Below are 16,959 nucleotides of genomic sequence, written 5' to 3'. Positions count from 1 at the left end.
GCTAATGTTTGGAGAACAGTATTGAACATCTTTATCCTGTTCCTGATTTTAGAGGAAAAGTTTTCAGTTTTTCCCCATTTAATATTTTTGTAGTAGGTTTGCAAAACTCAGATTGAGATAAAGAACCATTTTCATGATTCCTATCATGAATGGGTGTTGGACTTGCAAATGCTTTTTCTTCTTCTGTTCGATGATCATGAGGTTTTTGTCCTTGCTTCTACTTTTGTGATGTATTACATTTATTGATTGCACATGTTGAACTGTCCATATACTTGAGATGAGTCCTACTTGTTCAAGATGCATCACCTTTTATTGATTTCTTGCATTCTCCTTGCCAGTGCCTTATTGAATATTTTTGCATCTGTGTTTACTAAAGAGACTGGCCTGTAGTTCTCTTTTTGCAGGTGATAGAGTTGTTTCCAAAAGATGAAAAATATTAACAAAAGATGAGAAATATAAAATAAAAAGCGGCCTTTATTCTGAGAACACGGAGAGAGATGACCGGCAACCCCACCGCTGGCGTCCGGCGATCTCTCCGGCGGACACGCGGCGTGGGGGCCTGTAAATAGCCTCGGTTTGGGGTGGAACCTAAGGCGGGCATTAGGGATACACAGGTAGCCCATTGGTCCTAGGTTTGGCGCCATATGTAAATTCCCAGGGGCGGGAAGATGGCATCACAGGTAACTTCCTAGGGGCAGGGCAAGATGGGGCTTCCTGCTTCCGGTTGTGGCTTTCCTGGCTACAGTGTCCTGTCTGGGCCAAACCTTTCATATCCCGTCTTATGGTTATTATTATGAAAAGGGGCGAAGATTTCTCTCTTTAACTACTTCCTGCTGGCAAAGGGCGCTGTACTGGAGCCTAGGGGAGTCGACGGGATGAAGGCTGATGCCCAGGTAGACGCTGGTGCCAGGTGTTTTGGCCAGGACAGCTTCACTGGTGAATGCACGTATGTCAGACTGGAAAAACAAAGAGACAAGATGTTATGAGGAGACATGGCACTGTCATATTTAAGGACCCAGGTGAGGTAGAAGGAAAGGTGCGTTTGATTTAGACATATCATTCTATCAGGACCATGTTGAGGTAGAAACATTTCCACAGTGAGGCAGAATTCTGAAAATTAAACGTGGGGTTAGGAGGAGTGGAGTTGAGAGTTATGAGAGGTGATTACTCCCCCATCTGAAAGCATAAAAGTTAAGACAGTAGGTTGGTAAGGCTTGTCTCTGGTATGCATGATGTTGGAGTCTGTAGGCAATACTGTTAAAGAGTCCTGCTGTAAAAATGATCATTAATAGAATGTAAGAAATTAGGAACCAAATTGGATAACAAAATATGACTTAGCCTGTTAACTGTGGCTGTGAGGCCTTTGTGAGATGGAGACGGGTAGGCAACAGAAGATGAGATGACAACTCAGAATGATCAGATTTAGGGCTGGAAGGGCACCTCTTAGCCTGAGCGATGTGAAACCAGGATGGCAGTCCAGCAACTTTGATTTGGGCATGGGTCGCTGTATCCTGGTTGTAGTCCTTGGAATGATTTGCTGTAACAGAACTTTAGCAAGTATGAGAAAGGCTTTTATGTCTCCTGAAAAAGTATAAACAAAGTGAGAAGACAAAATGTATCTGTCAGTCTTGACCAGGGTTACCTGAGAAATTGGTGAAAAAAATAGGAGGGGGGTGGTCTATATCACTGAGGAAGGGTCCACCAGCAACAACAGGTGTTGAGGCCTCAGTGTGTCTAAGTAAAAGGCATTTTAAGATTTAGGACTGGGACCTGCACAAAATAGGCCCTGTTTGTAAATGGCATAGGTTGACCATCAATACCTTGTCATAGAGATTGAGGACTTAATATAGCAGCCTGAATACTCAGGAAGACCTCTGTATATATGGCCTCTATGTCCACAAATATAGAGAATGTCTTACCTGAGACTTTAGTGCGACTTGGAATCTGAGACGGACACCTTAAAGGGGGCTGTTGTTGCCCTGAACCCCCTCAGCCTCCAGCAGCGATTTTCTGTCGGTGACGAATCTGGCAGTGTTGACATTTCCTATGAGGGCTATGATGACTTACCCACTCTCTGGTGGCTAGGACAGTCCAGTAGCCCTGGAGTAAGGTCTCAAAGAATGCCAGGATGGGACATTTTCTTGCCCAGTATCTTCTGCTGCATTTGAGCGTGGTCCATGGAGAGGGCAGGCAGCTCCACCTTGTGTAGGTTTACCTGTCTCAGAACTCCAAGTGTCACAAGTGTTAAAATATGAAAAAAAAAACATATTAAGATCTCTATAAAGTTTGAAGGTCAAGTTTTGCCTTTTTGTTTGGGATTTGGACTACAGTAGAATTAAGTAAGTATGCAGGAATTTAATATTGGCATTTTAGATTAGAAAGCAGGCTTTATCTGGATGGCACATTGCTTTTTATAGGGTGACACGTAGAATTAACAAAGCTTTAGTCTGCCAAACAAGGCTTTAATGGAAACGTTTTGCAGTAAAGGTTTAGCAATCTTATGAATAAATCTATCAAAACTGATCTAATACTGTCAAATTCTGAACACATTTACTTTTAAAGTTGTTATTTGCAGTAGTATGAACCAAGACAAATAAAATAAAACTTTAAAGAAAACCCTTGTCTTGAAATACAGCTAGTGGTTCCCAGCAAAAAGGAATTTATAACCTTAGTTGTTAAACAGGAGATTGGTGAAGGCTTTGATTGATAAACAAGGCTGGTAAAATTATCAGGTGGCCAATAACCTTGATTAAATGGTTTGAGAATTGTAATAAAAAAGCATCTTTTGAGCGGAGCCAAATTGTAAAAAAAAAAAGCATGCCTGAGCAGAGCTGCTGAGCTGCTGTTTCGCGGCGCTCCGGCAGAGCACGCCCAGTGGGTGGGGCAAGCGCTGGGATGTAGCGCGCAGGGGCGGGCTCGGACTGCCCCCGGAAACGTGTAAGGTGGCAGCGGCGGCGACGACGGCTCACAGGGGAGGGAGGGGCTGGGACGGCGCATGGGGGAGGGCCTGGGAGGCGGCCCGACACAGTGCGCGAAGCTGGAACTGCTTGCAGGGCTCGAGGATTAGAAAGCCAATTTAGGAACACAGCTGGGTTTTGATTAGCTTCCTGGACCTGTTTTAAAAATTTGTTATAGTTAGTATGCTTTTCCTGCTCTGGCACAGCTATAGGCCCAGAGTCTTTATAAACGTCCTTAAAATGTAAATCATAACAATTAGTAATAAATTTAAATTGCCTGATATAATTCTGTGGGTCAACAGAGAGGCTACCTAATTTAAGGGTAATCTGAGATAGATCAGAAAGGGAAAAAGGCACATGGATGTTAACAGGTCCCTTGGGGCCAGCTGGCTCCCGAAGCGGTAGCAGAGCCTGAGGAGATTCCGGAGCAGGGGGCCATTGAGCAGCTATCCGTCCGGTAGGTGCATGTGAGCAATCATCTGTAGAGCGGCTACAGAGCTGCTGCCGGTCACCCTGGGAAACATGAGCAGATGGCGTCTCACTGTGTGCCTTGCAGTGAGAGGACTGCTGTCGGCAGCACAATGAAGCATCATGTGCACTGCAACAGGGCGGCTGTTGTAGTTCACAAGAGGAGCCACAAGGAGACGCCTGTTGACAGTGAGGGTCCTGGGAACATGGCGGTGCCCTGTCACGTGACCCAAAACATGGCGGCGCCCTGTCACGTGGCCCGAAACATGGCGGCGCCCTGTCGCCATGTGGCCCTCCGGAACATGGCGGCGCCATGCCACGTGGCAGAGGGTTGCAACATGGCGACTGTTCCCCGCGCAAGCTGGAACAATCACGCGACCTGCTGGAAGGACATAGCAACCGAGATCTAGTATGGTGGGCGGGCGGTGAGAATGCTGTAGGGGATACAGAATTCTCAGGAGAGGAAGTCGGAGACTGAGAGGAAGCACTAACAGAGGGATCAGAGCCGCTGGGAGTGATATGGGTCCCAGGAGAAGGCGGGGGAGAGGATGGAACATCGGGAGATAACTGCGACACAGGGGGATTAGAGCTGCTGGGAGAGTTATGGGTCCTGGAAGGTGGAGAGGGAGACGATCGTACAGTGGGAGGTATCTGCAACGGAGAGGGATTAGAGCTGCTGAGAGAATCAGGCATAGGGGGAGGAGAGCGTGGTCCGGCGGGAGGTAACGGCAGGGAACAAGTTTGGTGGTAGGCAGGCGGTGGCCGGGAAAGCACTGGAGGGCAGGACGGAAAAGTTTGCGGCGCAGTAGACTTAGCTAAAAGTATCTCAGCGGGAGCACAAGACTTAATGAGAGATGGACGTGTTCTCAGAATAAGAAAGGCTTGGACATAAGGGAGTTCTAATAACTTGTTGCCAGCTTGACAAAAATCGTACAAGTTCCTGAGAATGCAGGGGTCAAATGTTCCTTGTTTGGGCCAAGGCTTGCCGATAAGCGGGTAGGTTGGCCAGACCTCCTGGCAGTAAAAAGTTAGTTGTTTAGTTTTTATGGTACCTTTAATTTTTAGAGTACGTAAATTGGAAATTAGGCACCGTAAAGGCGTCTTTTGGGAGTTAGAAAATACGTTCCCCATGACTGATTCAGGCAAGAAAAAAAACCGGAGGTCCAGAAAAAAGTCGTCACTTATTTGTGGTACCACGCGGCGGCTACGGTTCCAAACCGTAAACTCCAGTCGTCACTGAGAGATTTACGAATGGAGTCTACGTGGGGTCAGTAACAGTTTTGCCCGTGAAAGCGCAAGGCTTTAAGGGAAGTGAGGCATTCTTTCAGTGTGGGCGGTCCCAAAAATCTCTGCTTTGGGCTATCCGAACCCAAAGAACGTGAGAAATTTTGTGGGCGCAGGTTTGCCCAGAAAGAACCCTGCCCTGGGCGGTCCTAAGGACGTGAAAATGCACAGACCCACGCAGACGGGGAGAACATTCCACTGGGGCTGCCCAGTGCGAAAAGTTCCCCGGGGAGTGCTCACCTGAAATCAGTCTGGCCGATGCGGAGTGCAGGCGGCTGGCGACAGGAACGTCTCGGGAGAGGAAAAAGCTCGGGATTAATCCAGGATGGTATCTGGTTATCGGCGAGGAAACTCTGGGTATGTGGCCCAAGAGTCAGTTGCCTGCCGATCGAGTCACGGCACCAAATGATAGAGATATTAACAAAAGATGAGAAATATAAAATAAAAAGCGGCCTTTATTCTGAGAACACGGAGAGAGATGACCGGCACCCCACCGCTGGCGTCCGGCGATCTCTCCGGCGGACACGCGGCGTGGGGGCCTGTAAATAGCCTCGGTTTGGGGTGGAACCTAAGGCGGGCATTAGGGATACACAGGTAGCCCATTGGTCCTAGGTTTGGCGCCATATGTAAATTCCCAGGGGCGGGAAGATGGCATCACAGGTAACTTCCTAGGGGCAGGGCAAGATGGGGCTTCCTGCTTCCGGTTGTGGCTTTCCTGGCTACAGTGTCCTGTCTGGGCCAAACCTTTCAGCAGGTCCCTGTCTAGTTTTGGAATCAGAGTTATGCTAGCTTCCAAGAGTGACTTTGGGAGTGTTCCTTCTTTTTCATTAAAAAGTTTGAAAGTATTGGTGTCAGATCTTCCCTGAAATACTTGTCAAATTCAAAGGTGACTCCATCAGGTCCAGAGCTTTTCTAATTGGTAGGTTTTTTGGGTTTTGAATTTTCTTGGGGGGAGGGTTTTTTTTAAAAAACTGCTTTAATTTCATTGCCTTTTACTAAATTATTCGAAGATTTTATATCTCCCTGGTTCTGTTTTCGTAATTTACATCTAGGAATATCTGGGAATTTATTGATTTCTTTTTAATTTTTCAACTTACTGGAGTATACATTTTCAAAATATATACTGATTGTGGGGCATGGTGGCTCATGCCTGGAGACTGAGGCAGGAGGATCATTGCGAGTTCGAGACCAGCCTGGGCTACGAAGTGAGTTTAAGGCCGGCCTGAAGTATATATATAAAAATACACACACACTAGTTATCTGGACTTGACTATATTCATTGTAATTTCATCTTCTTCATTTCTAATTGCATTCTTTGGTGTCTTTACTTTTTTAATAAAATTGGCTATCAATTTTGGGGGGTTTTTTTTTTTGCAGAATCAGCTCTTTGGTTTATTGTTTCTTTATATTGTTCAGCTCAATTTCCTTAATTTCTGCTGTTATCTCTGTACTATTCTTATCCTACTTTGGATTTGCATTGTTAATGTTTTTCTAGGACCTTGAAATGTAGTGGTAGGTTGTTTATTTGGTCTTGCTCATTTTTCTGATGTGGTCTTCTTTGTTTGAGTTCTTTATATATTCCAGATACTCATTCTCTGTCTGAGGAATATCTGGTTAAAAACTTTTCTCATTGTGTAAGTTATCTCTTCACTCTACTAATTGCTTTACTGTATCTCTTCACTCTACTATAGTTGCTGTGCAGAAGTTTTTTAATTATATGTAACCCCATTTGTTGGTTCTTGTTATTATTTCTTGTGCAATTGGGGTTTTGTTTGAAATATCCTTTCCGTAACTTGGAGTGTTTTACTCATTTTGCCTTCTAGAAGGTTCAGTGTTTGTGTTTTAATATTTAAACCTTTGATCCATTTTGATTTTAGTGTAGTATATTGTGAAAGGTATGGGTCCTGCTTCAATCTTATGCCAACAGCTAATCCAGTTTTCCCAGCACTATTTATTGAATAAACTCTTTCCTCTTTTACTTTTGGCTCCTTTGTCAGTGATCGTATAACTGTATGTTTCTGAATCCTCTCGTGTTCCATTTCATTCCATTGGTCCATGTGTCTGTTTTATGCCAGTACCATGCCATTTTTATGACTGTTGCTTTGTAGTATGGTTTGAAGTCTAATAATATGATGCTTCCTGCCTTATACTATCCCTGTGTATTACATTTTTTATTTTTTAAGAAAAATTTTGCTGACGGTATATTGTCTTTAATTAGAAATGCTTTACTCAGAAGTTATATTGTTGGTAATATATGATAAATTTGAAACCAGAAGCATAACTTTTACATTATTATAAAATTATGCCACCCGGCACATAGGTAACCAATAGTTTTAAAACTCATGTTATTAACTCATTATCTAAAACTCATATGTAAATAAGCACTATACATCTAGTAAAGAACAGGTAACAAACTTGGAGTAGGAGAGCCACAAAATCTTTTATTTTAAATCTTCCAAGGCTTTCTAGTAAGAACTAAGGGATTTTTAAAAAAATAAGTACTTAATTTAAGCAAAAATGAAACAGTAAAATAATAGGAGTTTATCTGTTACAGAGATGCTAGGAAGACTTTTACCGTCTCACAACTATTACCAGAATAAACCCATTAACAGCAGGTAAGTCACGACTATTAACTATTTCATAACAAAAACTTTTTTTAAAGAAATGAGTTGTGCTTATATAAATCATTGACTTTTTAAAGTAATATTGTGTGGTGTATCCAAGAATAGACTCCCAGTTCTTGTGTACATCAAGCAAAGAATTCCAAGTGTACAATCAATAGTAGAACAAAAAGCAGCTACATTTATTAAACATAACAGGTAGATATGCTGAGGGCAAGTCTGTGCCACCAAAAGCAAAGGTGCTATGAACATAAAAGTGGTGTTAGGATATAGGAAAATAAGCACACAGATAAATTAGACTTGCAGATTTTAAAAGATGTGCATCCTAGCCTGGGTCTCTGGATAAAATTTACAAAATTTATTAACAGGGTGCAGAGGCATCTCAGGTACACTATGGTATACATGTCTGTACTATTAGTGTCCCTTCATTGAAAAAGGAAGATTTGTACTAATATCAATTGGAGAAAATTTTAATACCCATTCTTGTACCCTGAATAACTACTTTAAAGATAACAATATGTAATGTAATAACTATTGTTATTCTCTTATTTTGTTACGAAATTTTGTTTTACTTTTTTTCTATAAAATAAAAATAAAAATTTAAAAAATAGTAAGCAGAATCATAAGGAAATAGGGCTCTTGACAGTGTTCTGTGCTGCTGTTTTATTAGCTAGTACAGTAGAAGGGGTGGAGTGCTTTTCCTGGAACTCCAAGTGTGTAAGTAGTGGTTGAATGGGTAAGCTTAATATTATAAAGGAAATAAGATTTGTCCCCACACCTGGATACTAGTTTTCCCTGTATTATTCTCAGTAGACTTCATCCTGCCCTGTGAACTGTATTACCTCATTAACTTCAAGATCTCAGAGGTGACAGAAAGGAAGCAGGAGGGCCTCTGATAGATACTATGTTGATTTATAATTCATGGTCCCAAAAAAGTGCACATGTCTGAACTTTTAACAAGGCTTGAGGAGGGAAAATGTTACTGAGAATCTTATCACAATATCTATGTGCTGTGTCCTGCATCTTTATTATTTTTATTTCTGCCTCTCTTGTGACAGTGGAGGAATGACCCTGGAGTTATTACCCAAATTTAGATGAATGAAGAAGGAGTAGTCTTGGCCCCAATTGTGTGATCCATACTATTAGGGTATCTTAAAATGATGAGCAGATATTAGCATCAATCGCTTTGAGACTTATTTTTTAAAGTTCATTTTCATCTGGTTAACCTATAGTGTGACATATGGCTCCATTTTCAGATACTTATTGTCACTTTAGAATAGCTATTGTGGAACTTATTAAAAGGATCAGTTTTTTTTATCTTACGTTAGTATTATACAGGTACATACACCAACTATTGAGAACTAGGCAAAGAGTCTCAATTGTCTCTTTGCCTGGGATATGGTGAGAAAACTAAAAAACAGAGACAAGTGATATATGATTGACTGCAAAGTCAAGTGTCTCTGATGAGTCCTCCTTCTCACACTCTTAAACAGCCACTATTTATTGGGTGTATACAGTGATGGATGGGGCTAGGGGAAGATTCCAATTCGTGAAAGCCTCAGAGGTTTATGACTGTGGGCAATCCTGGAATGACTCAAGGGGGCATAGATGATCATATGCTGAGAAGGATCTTGTCCTGGAGTTTAATCCTGGGAGGACTCAAGGGTGTAGATGATCTTTTGCTAAGAAGAGTCAATGGGAAATCTCAGATAAAATTCCAGGTCTCCACTTTATCCCTTAGGGAAGTATTGAAAATTAACCATTGTGAATTTGTGGTTGCCAACAACCAGCAATCTATGATATACATTTAGTAGCCTCAAATCTCCACTTAGAAATTTTAAGAAGCAAAGAATATATAGTTATGCTTCTAAAGTATCTTCAGTATTTTTTCATTATATGTAATTTTTAATGTATTTAATTTTTAGCAGTTACATCTCTATAGACCACAAAATGTAAAATATATGAGAAACACAAGTTAATATCCAAAGACAATTTTTTAACTGTAAAAAGCAAAACAGAAAAAAGGATAGAAATGATACAGAATTTCAAAAAATAGTAGGAAGTGAACACTAGTTAATGTGTTGCATATTTGTTATCTTAGAAGTTGTTGTTCAGGTTACAAAATAAGTATAAAAACGATCAAACAATCAAACAATGACAGCACAAACTGTTCTCTGTGATGAACTAACAGATTAGTAGTATTATTATCTTGTGTACATACACATACATACATTTATATATGTATTCCTACATACTTATAATCTTTTCCTTTCCCCATCCTGGTTGTTCTTTCCTTTTGAGCACTTTCTTTCTCTTTCATTATTACAATATCAAGACAATTTTGTGAAAATTTGAATGAAAAACATTCAGAATTGTCAACATGGGAATTGCATCCACATGCACTACTTCATGATGTTATTTAAAAATCCTTCAAGGATTTTCTGGGGATTTTGATCTTGTATATTTACATTGACCCCTATGGATAATTTTTAACCAAATTTTCATGTAATGAAAAGCAGACTACTCTGGATAATAAAGATGCCTGTGAGTGAATCTACTTGGAAGACTATAAAAGGACATTTACTCATCATAGGCATTTAAAGTGGCAAATATAGGAAGATCTAGTGATACAGGACCTCTAAATGATGTAAAGGCAATATTATAACTCCCAACCTGCTAGATGTCAGATGTACCAAGTTCATGTTCCCCAAAATCAAAGAATGAATTCTAGGGAACAATAGAGGTTAAGAGTAGGAAAACTTTATTGGGAGAGATAATTCCTGAGAGACAGGAGGGGGCCCAAGTGGGTTGCCAGTGAGCCTGCTTGTCAAAGCAAATTTTATAGAGCAAAATCATGAGGTGCTATAAAAATCACATGGTGGGTACAATGTGGAACAAAACTGATCAGCCAATGAGAATATAAGTATAAGCACTTAAGTAATGCTGATCCAAGTGGAAAGCAAGTCACATAGCAGGTGTATGTGAAAACAGCAAGGACTTTTTTTAGGTCCCAGTCCCCCACCTGGGTGACTGATGTCTATCTACACTTTATTGGACCAGGTGATATCAATTATACTATGTGGCTTATTCCTTGGGGAGGCATGTAGGCTTAGTTATTCTGTCTTGAGACCTGACTTTCAGTGTATGTGCCCCCTGCCACAGTTGTAATGTATTGCTATCCTCTGCTCTGACTCCTTCAAGGACCTATCCCTGTCTGACTGCATGTAATATTTCTGTTACTCTATGGTGCATGAGGAAACACCTAAAGACTAAGACCATGGGAAAGTCTAGATTCAGCCTCGGTATAGGCAGGCTGGAATTAGAGTAATAACAGCAGATATCTGGTGGGGAGGCTAAGTATGTATAGAGTTTGGGAGCTGGGGTTTATAGTCTCAAAGAATTGAGACGCAATGAGGTCAAAGCTGCAGTACAATAGGCATAGATGTGTATATGAAGCTGCGTCTGCTGGCATTAGGGAGACTGCAGACCCAATCCTAAAATTTTTTTATGGCCGTCAGTTCTGTGTGCTAAGAGCAACACAGATTCCTGATTATAGAAGGCATCACATGTATTGGGAAAGTTTATCTTGGGTCAGGCCTATTTCTACCCAATTTAACTGTCTGTAATACTGGAATTATCCAAGAAAGATAGGTATAATACCTGTGTAATATCAGTGCCTGCACCCTTCATCTTTCTAACTGGTAAACTAGATGAATCCAGTGTCAGGTCAGTGGAGGCATGAGGCAACACTGAAGATTGAGACTGTGGGAAAGATCAGATTTTATTCATCTACCTACAAGCAGGTTGACATCAGAGTGTCATCAGAGACAACAGCTATCTGGAGGGGAAACTGAGTATATATGTAAAATTTTTGAATTGAGGTTAGAATTTCGAAGACTCCAGATGAAATATTTGAAGTCAAAGCTGAGGTATTTGAAGTCAGATCAGTACAGGCATGTAAATAGAATTTGGTACTAGGTCTGGTCCTAAATGTCTTTAATGCCCTTATTTCTTGTTTACCAGGGCATTCTATTGTTTCCCACTGTTTACAAGGGAGGCATGGGATCTTTTAGGTCATTCTCAGGGTGGGAAAGAGGGTGAAATATCTCAGAGCTGTTTAGGCATGACAAATGGGGCAGCCCAGATAGTCTAATTGGGAGAGAAATCTTGGGGTATAGAGCTGTGTCAAAGGCAAGTCAGAGCCAGCATTTGTCTGTTGGTAATCACTTGTACACGATCCTGTAAAAAAACAGAAGTCTGAGAAGACATGGAAACCCAGTCCTGAGTTGGGACTGGAAAGGTCATATAAGTTGCTATAGATATAGAAATACAGAGCCAACAATTTGCTCAGGTAGGATGACGCAGTTTCTCAAGGAATGAGTTGATACTAAGGTTTGGCATTGACTGAATGAAGTGGTAGAAGACAGCCTCAGGGCATGGTGAAAGAAAAAAAAAAATTAATTGGGCCAAAGGTCTCAGGTAAGCTATTTAGGTATTTTCTGAGATTCTGGTCAGCTTCATCTACACAGGAGAGATTGCTTGTGACTTTTTTGATGCAGAGGAGCAATCTGGCAAACTTATCAGCAGGGCACAGCTTTACATGGGATAGTGAGTCCACTGGCCAGGGAAGAAAACAGCCATGCAGGGTTATGAATTGCAGTGTTATGAATAACTCTGTAAGGTCCTGTCTGCTTTTTCTGCAGAAATCTGGAGTTTAAATCTTTAATTAAACCAAGTAGCTAGGTTATCCTCATAAGGGTGAGTGTAAGTTTAACAAGGTGGTTCTTAAGTAGACAACCTTACGAGAAGACAGAGGTCCATTGCAAGTATGTAAATTCCACTGGATCCCTAGCAGCTTAAACACATGTTGGGTAATTTGAGTAATAAAAGTTAAACTGGAAGAAAAAAAAAAAAAAACGGGTTATATCTGATTGAGTAAAGGTGGAGAGATCTAACCTTGGAATTATATCAACTAAAAGACAATGAATAACATCTGAGGCCTCTGAACTTGTGGGGAAAGCTGTCTATCCAGTAAAGATGTCTACCCACACCAGGCGCTGCCTTAGATTTTGTACTTGTGGCATGTGGGTAAAATTAATCTGCCAGTCCTGCCTTGGAGAAAAGCATTTAAAAACTATTATTTGGCAGGTGGTTTCATATTGGTTTGACATATACTTTTTTTAGGAGTAGCTGGAGTAAGAGAAAGGCAAAGTTTATTACCATAAATGACCCCCGTTTTACATTTTAGGAGACCTGTGTATCTGAAAGGCATGATAATATTTAGTACACCATGAAATTAGCAATAATGGATGTTACAGCTATATGAAAGCCTTTGTTAATTTAGTTTTGTATCAAGAGCACAAATAGACTAGTGAGAGCTTTTGGTAAGTCAATTAACAGACTTTTCTTATAATGAGTATTAGAAGAAATAAAAGCCTTTTACTTATAATAAGCATTTTTTGTGTCTTAAAATTTTGGCAAAGTCTGCCCTTTTTTCTTTTAGCTTCCAATCCAGTCACCTCTACACCTTCTTTTACTATGCAGACCTTCTTTTCTTCCTAACATGGTTTGTGGGATTTCTCTCTAATAAGACTTACAAGGTGAGATTTTCTCATCTTGGCAAGTACCTGTATCGGTTAGAAATGAGGTAGACTTAACCCTGCACTGAAAAAGTCACCTAGCATTCGGCATTCAAAATGTTCCAAGGGGCCTCTCCTGGCTTTGAACCTAGTTAGTCCTCAGTGGCCAAGCCAAGAAGATCTGGGAAGGAGCTGATTGGGGGCCACTGGCCATAGCTGCCAGGATGTTTTAGGAGTAATCTCAGGCTGTGGGTGTTCTCTAGCCCAGTGACCATTCTGGCTGTATTTGAACCAGGGCCCTGGAGGTACACTCTTGGGCGGAAAAGGCCTAGGGGTCTGCTCCAGCCCGAGGGTTTTTTACAGCAGAGGCTAACATTGTAGCTCAGAAATGTGCTGCTTTCTTGTAACCTCATCTCTGTTATTAAAAATTTTCAGGCCAGGCATGGTAGCATACACCTCTAATCCCAGCACTGGAGAGGCTGAGGCAGGAGGATTGCTGTGAGTTCAAGGCCAGCCTGATGCGTGAGACTCTGTCTCATAAAAACAGAGAAAAAAAAAATTGAAAGCCAAATTGGTAAATTCTTGTTGTGGGGTCTGAAAATGAGCCTTTAGTTTCGATGATTTTTTTTATGAATGTCTAGTGCTTATTGATGAAGTGGGTTTGTAAACAGTATAGGAATTCAAACAGCTAAATTGATAAATTTGAAATTTAATTAGCTAAGCTCAGTGACCACTCTCATGGACCCATTTCAGAGTCTCACCAAGTGGCTCTTAACTGGAAAATTACAGAGTTTTTAAAACAGAGAACCACAAAAAGACATCCTGTTGGAAACAATTTAGGTAAAATCTTACATTAATTTTTGGTTGACACTTGTATCCTGCTTTTATTGTTGAGCAGGTTAATTTTTTTTCTTGTGGGTACAGCTCATTTTGCTTTTCTCATAGGACTTATACCCTGAGTAATTTTCCATTTTCCTGGGTCAAATACAGGACACTAGTTAAATGCAGGGCTCTAGATGGCATCAGTAATGCCAAGCTACATTCCCCACTGGTTTTAGTGTATGAATCAGATCCTTGATTCCTGGTTATTTTTTAAAAGTCATCTTGTTTAGCTGCATTTCATAAATCCTTGTATTGGAAACATATAACCATTAATTTAAGAGATTAATTTAAAAGATTTCGGCTTTGGATATAATGCATTAAACAGTTTATCATGCACGGGCCAATAGTAATGGCCAGCAAGAAGAAAATCAGGGGTCCTACCAGAGCCAAGATAAGGTGGCCAGCCGTGGGGTGGTGGAAAAATTTTTATATTAACTCTGTCTCTCATTTTATTAATCAGCTAGGTGCTTTTTGAGCTGATTAAGACTTTTTAAATAACTCCTGAATGGTTGGTGTAAAAAAATAAGATTTACCAAGGGCTAGGCATAGACACCCCCCCTCCCCCCGTTTTAAGAATAGGAGATCTAGAACTCACCAGTTTTGAAGGACCATCTCAGCCAGCGAGTTTAGAGACTCCTCCAGATGATGAACATTTTAAGTGTGCCTAGATCATAATCCATTTTTTTGCTTAGTATCTGGTAATTTTGGTCTCCCATTATGAGGGCTGTGGTTTCTAGTGCTGCAGAACCAGCTACTTTTAATCCCAAAAGGACAGGAATTAGGACTGGGGCCCTCTTTTTTGTGTGTGAGGCTAGGTACCCCATTTGTTTTTTGTTTTTTATTTTTTATTTTCCCAGAATACCAGTACACTTAGGAAAGAACATGAGTTAAGATACATAGTTTAGGGTTAGGTCCAGTAAAGACAGCCAAATGAATGCAAGGGGTGAGGCCATTTTTAGAGGCAAACCAAATTTCTGGAAGGGAGACTAAATGTTGGTTGAGGGGTAAGAGACATTTTGTACAATTGATTTGAAATGGGGAGTGCTTCAAGGGGAAATTTATAGACAATACAAAATTCAGAGCCCTGGATGTTTCCCAAAGTGAGGGACTTAGGTCTCTGTACCCACCAGCATAAAGAACCAAAATTAAGATTTGAAGTGTTTATCATCTGGGTTTGATGTTAGCTATACATATAAACATACTTAGGGCCCGCATCTTTAGAGTTTTACTTTTAGTCTACTTAGCTGGAGTCTCTGGTCTTGCAGGCTTGAAGTGGGAGTAATGAATCTAATGGCTTTTTCTGGTGACTTTGATGGCTGTGGGATAGGATCTTTTCTGTTGATGTAGATTTGATCACCAGGTTGAGCTGCCAGGGGGTCATCAGATCTTTTAGGAATGGTCTGGTAGCCCCAGAAGGGACTGGAGAGCCTGTAAGGACTTAACAAGTTCTCCATTAGTGACAGCAGCCAATTTATCATCTTTAATCCAGGGGATTAAAGGGGGCGGTTGGCGGTACATGGCCTCAAAAGGAGTACATCACACACGCAGAAGGGCAAAAGGAAGGAGACTTACTCAGGTTTAGCCAGTGTCAAGCGCCAGTTACTAAATAGCTTTTTTAATAGTCTTGTTTATTTTCTCTACGTGACCTGAACTTTGAGACCAGCAGGCATAATGTAATTTTCAATTGACTTTTAAAGCTGCAGCTAAATTTTGAGTGATCTGAGCTATGAAAGCTGGTCCATTGTCAGACACCAGGGCGGTGGGCAAACCGAATTGAGGCACTATCTTACAGAGGAGTTTTTTAGCTTCGATGAGAGCTGACTCAGTCCGAGTGGCAAATCCTTTAGTCCACCCAGTGATGTCTACAAGAACTAAGAGATATTTATGTCCTCCTCTTTCAGGGCCCATTTTGGCAGTCTATCTCTCAGTAGTCTCTAAGATTAAGTCCTAGAGTCTCTTTTGAACATCAGTGGTGGCCAGCTTAGAGTTCACTTGAAGACATTGTGGGCCTTTTGGGCTGGTCTCTTTAGTCAGGCAAGATAACTTGGCCAATTTGGTTCCCCTAAGTGAGTAGCCCAGTGGTTCTCCTGGATGAGCTGGGGACCCAATGATCTGTCAGCTTTCTGGAGAAAGTTGGGCTTTTAGGCTCTTGCCTGGTCTCAAGTCTACATCTGAATAGGATGATTTGAGGAGCATGGGTGGTGGGAAAGTTGGGAGAAGAATTATAGTGCCCACAGATTTTAATGCCACCTCTTTGGCTATCTTAGCAGGGAGTGAATTTTGGGGGGTTTGGGATGTCTTCTCATTAGTGCCCCAAATATTATATAATAGCAACCTTTCAGGGCAACCAATGGCAGCCCAAAGATCTAAGATCTCAGGAGCCTTCTTGATCTTTGTTCCTGCTGAGGTTAATAGTATTCTTTTCTGATAAATGGCCCCTTGCACATGGATAGTAGCAAAAGTGAACCAACTATTTGTTCCCATCTTAGGGTTTGAGTAAGGGCTGTCAGTTTTGCCTGCTGAGATGAAGTTCCCAACCCTAAAGCTTGGGTCCATATTACCTCAGTTTCAGTGGTTACCGTAGCTTCTGCCACTTGAGTACTGTGGTGGAGGTAACTACTGCCATCTGTGAAAAGGATGGCTTTAGGCTGGACCAATGGGACATCAGTCGGGTCAGCTTGCAGGCTTGAAACTGAGTCAATAATGTTCATATAAATTATATATTGGCATTAAGGGTTCATCATCAGGCAGGAGAGTCGCTGCAATGAGTGCAGAGGTAGATAGGAACTCAATGCAGTCAGTATCAAGTAGAAGGGCTTGGTGCTGGACAATGCAAGCATTGGAAAGCCATCTGTTGGGTTTCCAATAGATGTCTCCACAACATGTGTGTTCACTATCTGGAGTCTTTGGTCAAAAGTCAACTTAGAGGCTTCCTTGGTTGCAGTGGCTATAGGCAATTTGGCCACCCTACAGCCATGAGGTCTAATCTCCAGGAGAATTAGGCAACAGGCCTCTTTTAGGGTCCTAGATACTAGGTTAAGACCTTTTTGAGTCCTGTGACTCTTGGCCACATGCAAATGAAAAGATTTAGGGAAACCTTGTTCTTCTAGCTCAGTCCAGATTTCAAGTCCCATGGATCATCTTGGTTGTTGAAGACCTTTTGAGCTA

The 16,959-nt window shown here is 41.3% G+C and overlaps 1 protein-coding gene across 9 annotated transcripts in view; it reads left to right on the top strand.

Annotated features, from left to right (window-relative positions):
• Nucleotides 1–16,959, top strand: part of LOC100717288 (zinc finger protein OZF-like) — a 74,534-nt gene that overhangs the window by 3,366 nt on the left and 54,209 nt on the right. For 5 of the 9 annotated variants that reach the window (XM_063260188.1, XM_063260186.1, XM_063260187.1 and 2 more), the window contains exon 2: nucleotides 7,264–7,324. The exons of the other annotated variants lie outside the window; for them this stretch is intronic. In XM_063260188.1, the coding sequence (XP_063116258.1) occupies nucleotides 7,266–7,324 (59 nt within the window). In that variant the 5' untranslated portion in view covers nucleotides 7,264–7,265. The remainder of the gene's footprint in view (nucleotides 1–7,263; nucleotides 7,325–16,959) is intronic. 9 annotated transcript variants of the gene reach the window in all.

The sequence above is a fragment of the Cavia porcellus genome, unplaced genomic scaffold (assembly GCF_034190915.1).
Source record: "Cavia porcellus strain 051 isolate PalLab524CR breed Dunkin Hartley unplaced genomic scaffold, mCavPor4.1 scaffold_13, whole genome shotgun sequence".
NCBI classification, from domain to species: Eukaryota; Metazoa; Chordata; class Mammalia; order Rodentia; family Caviidae; genus Cavia; species Cavia porcellus.
The sequence above is the reverse complement of the archived record's forward strand: the minus strand, read 5'-3'. Positions and strand labels throughout refer to the sequence as shown.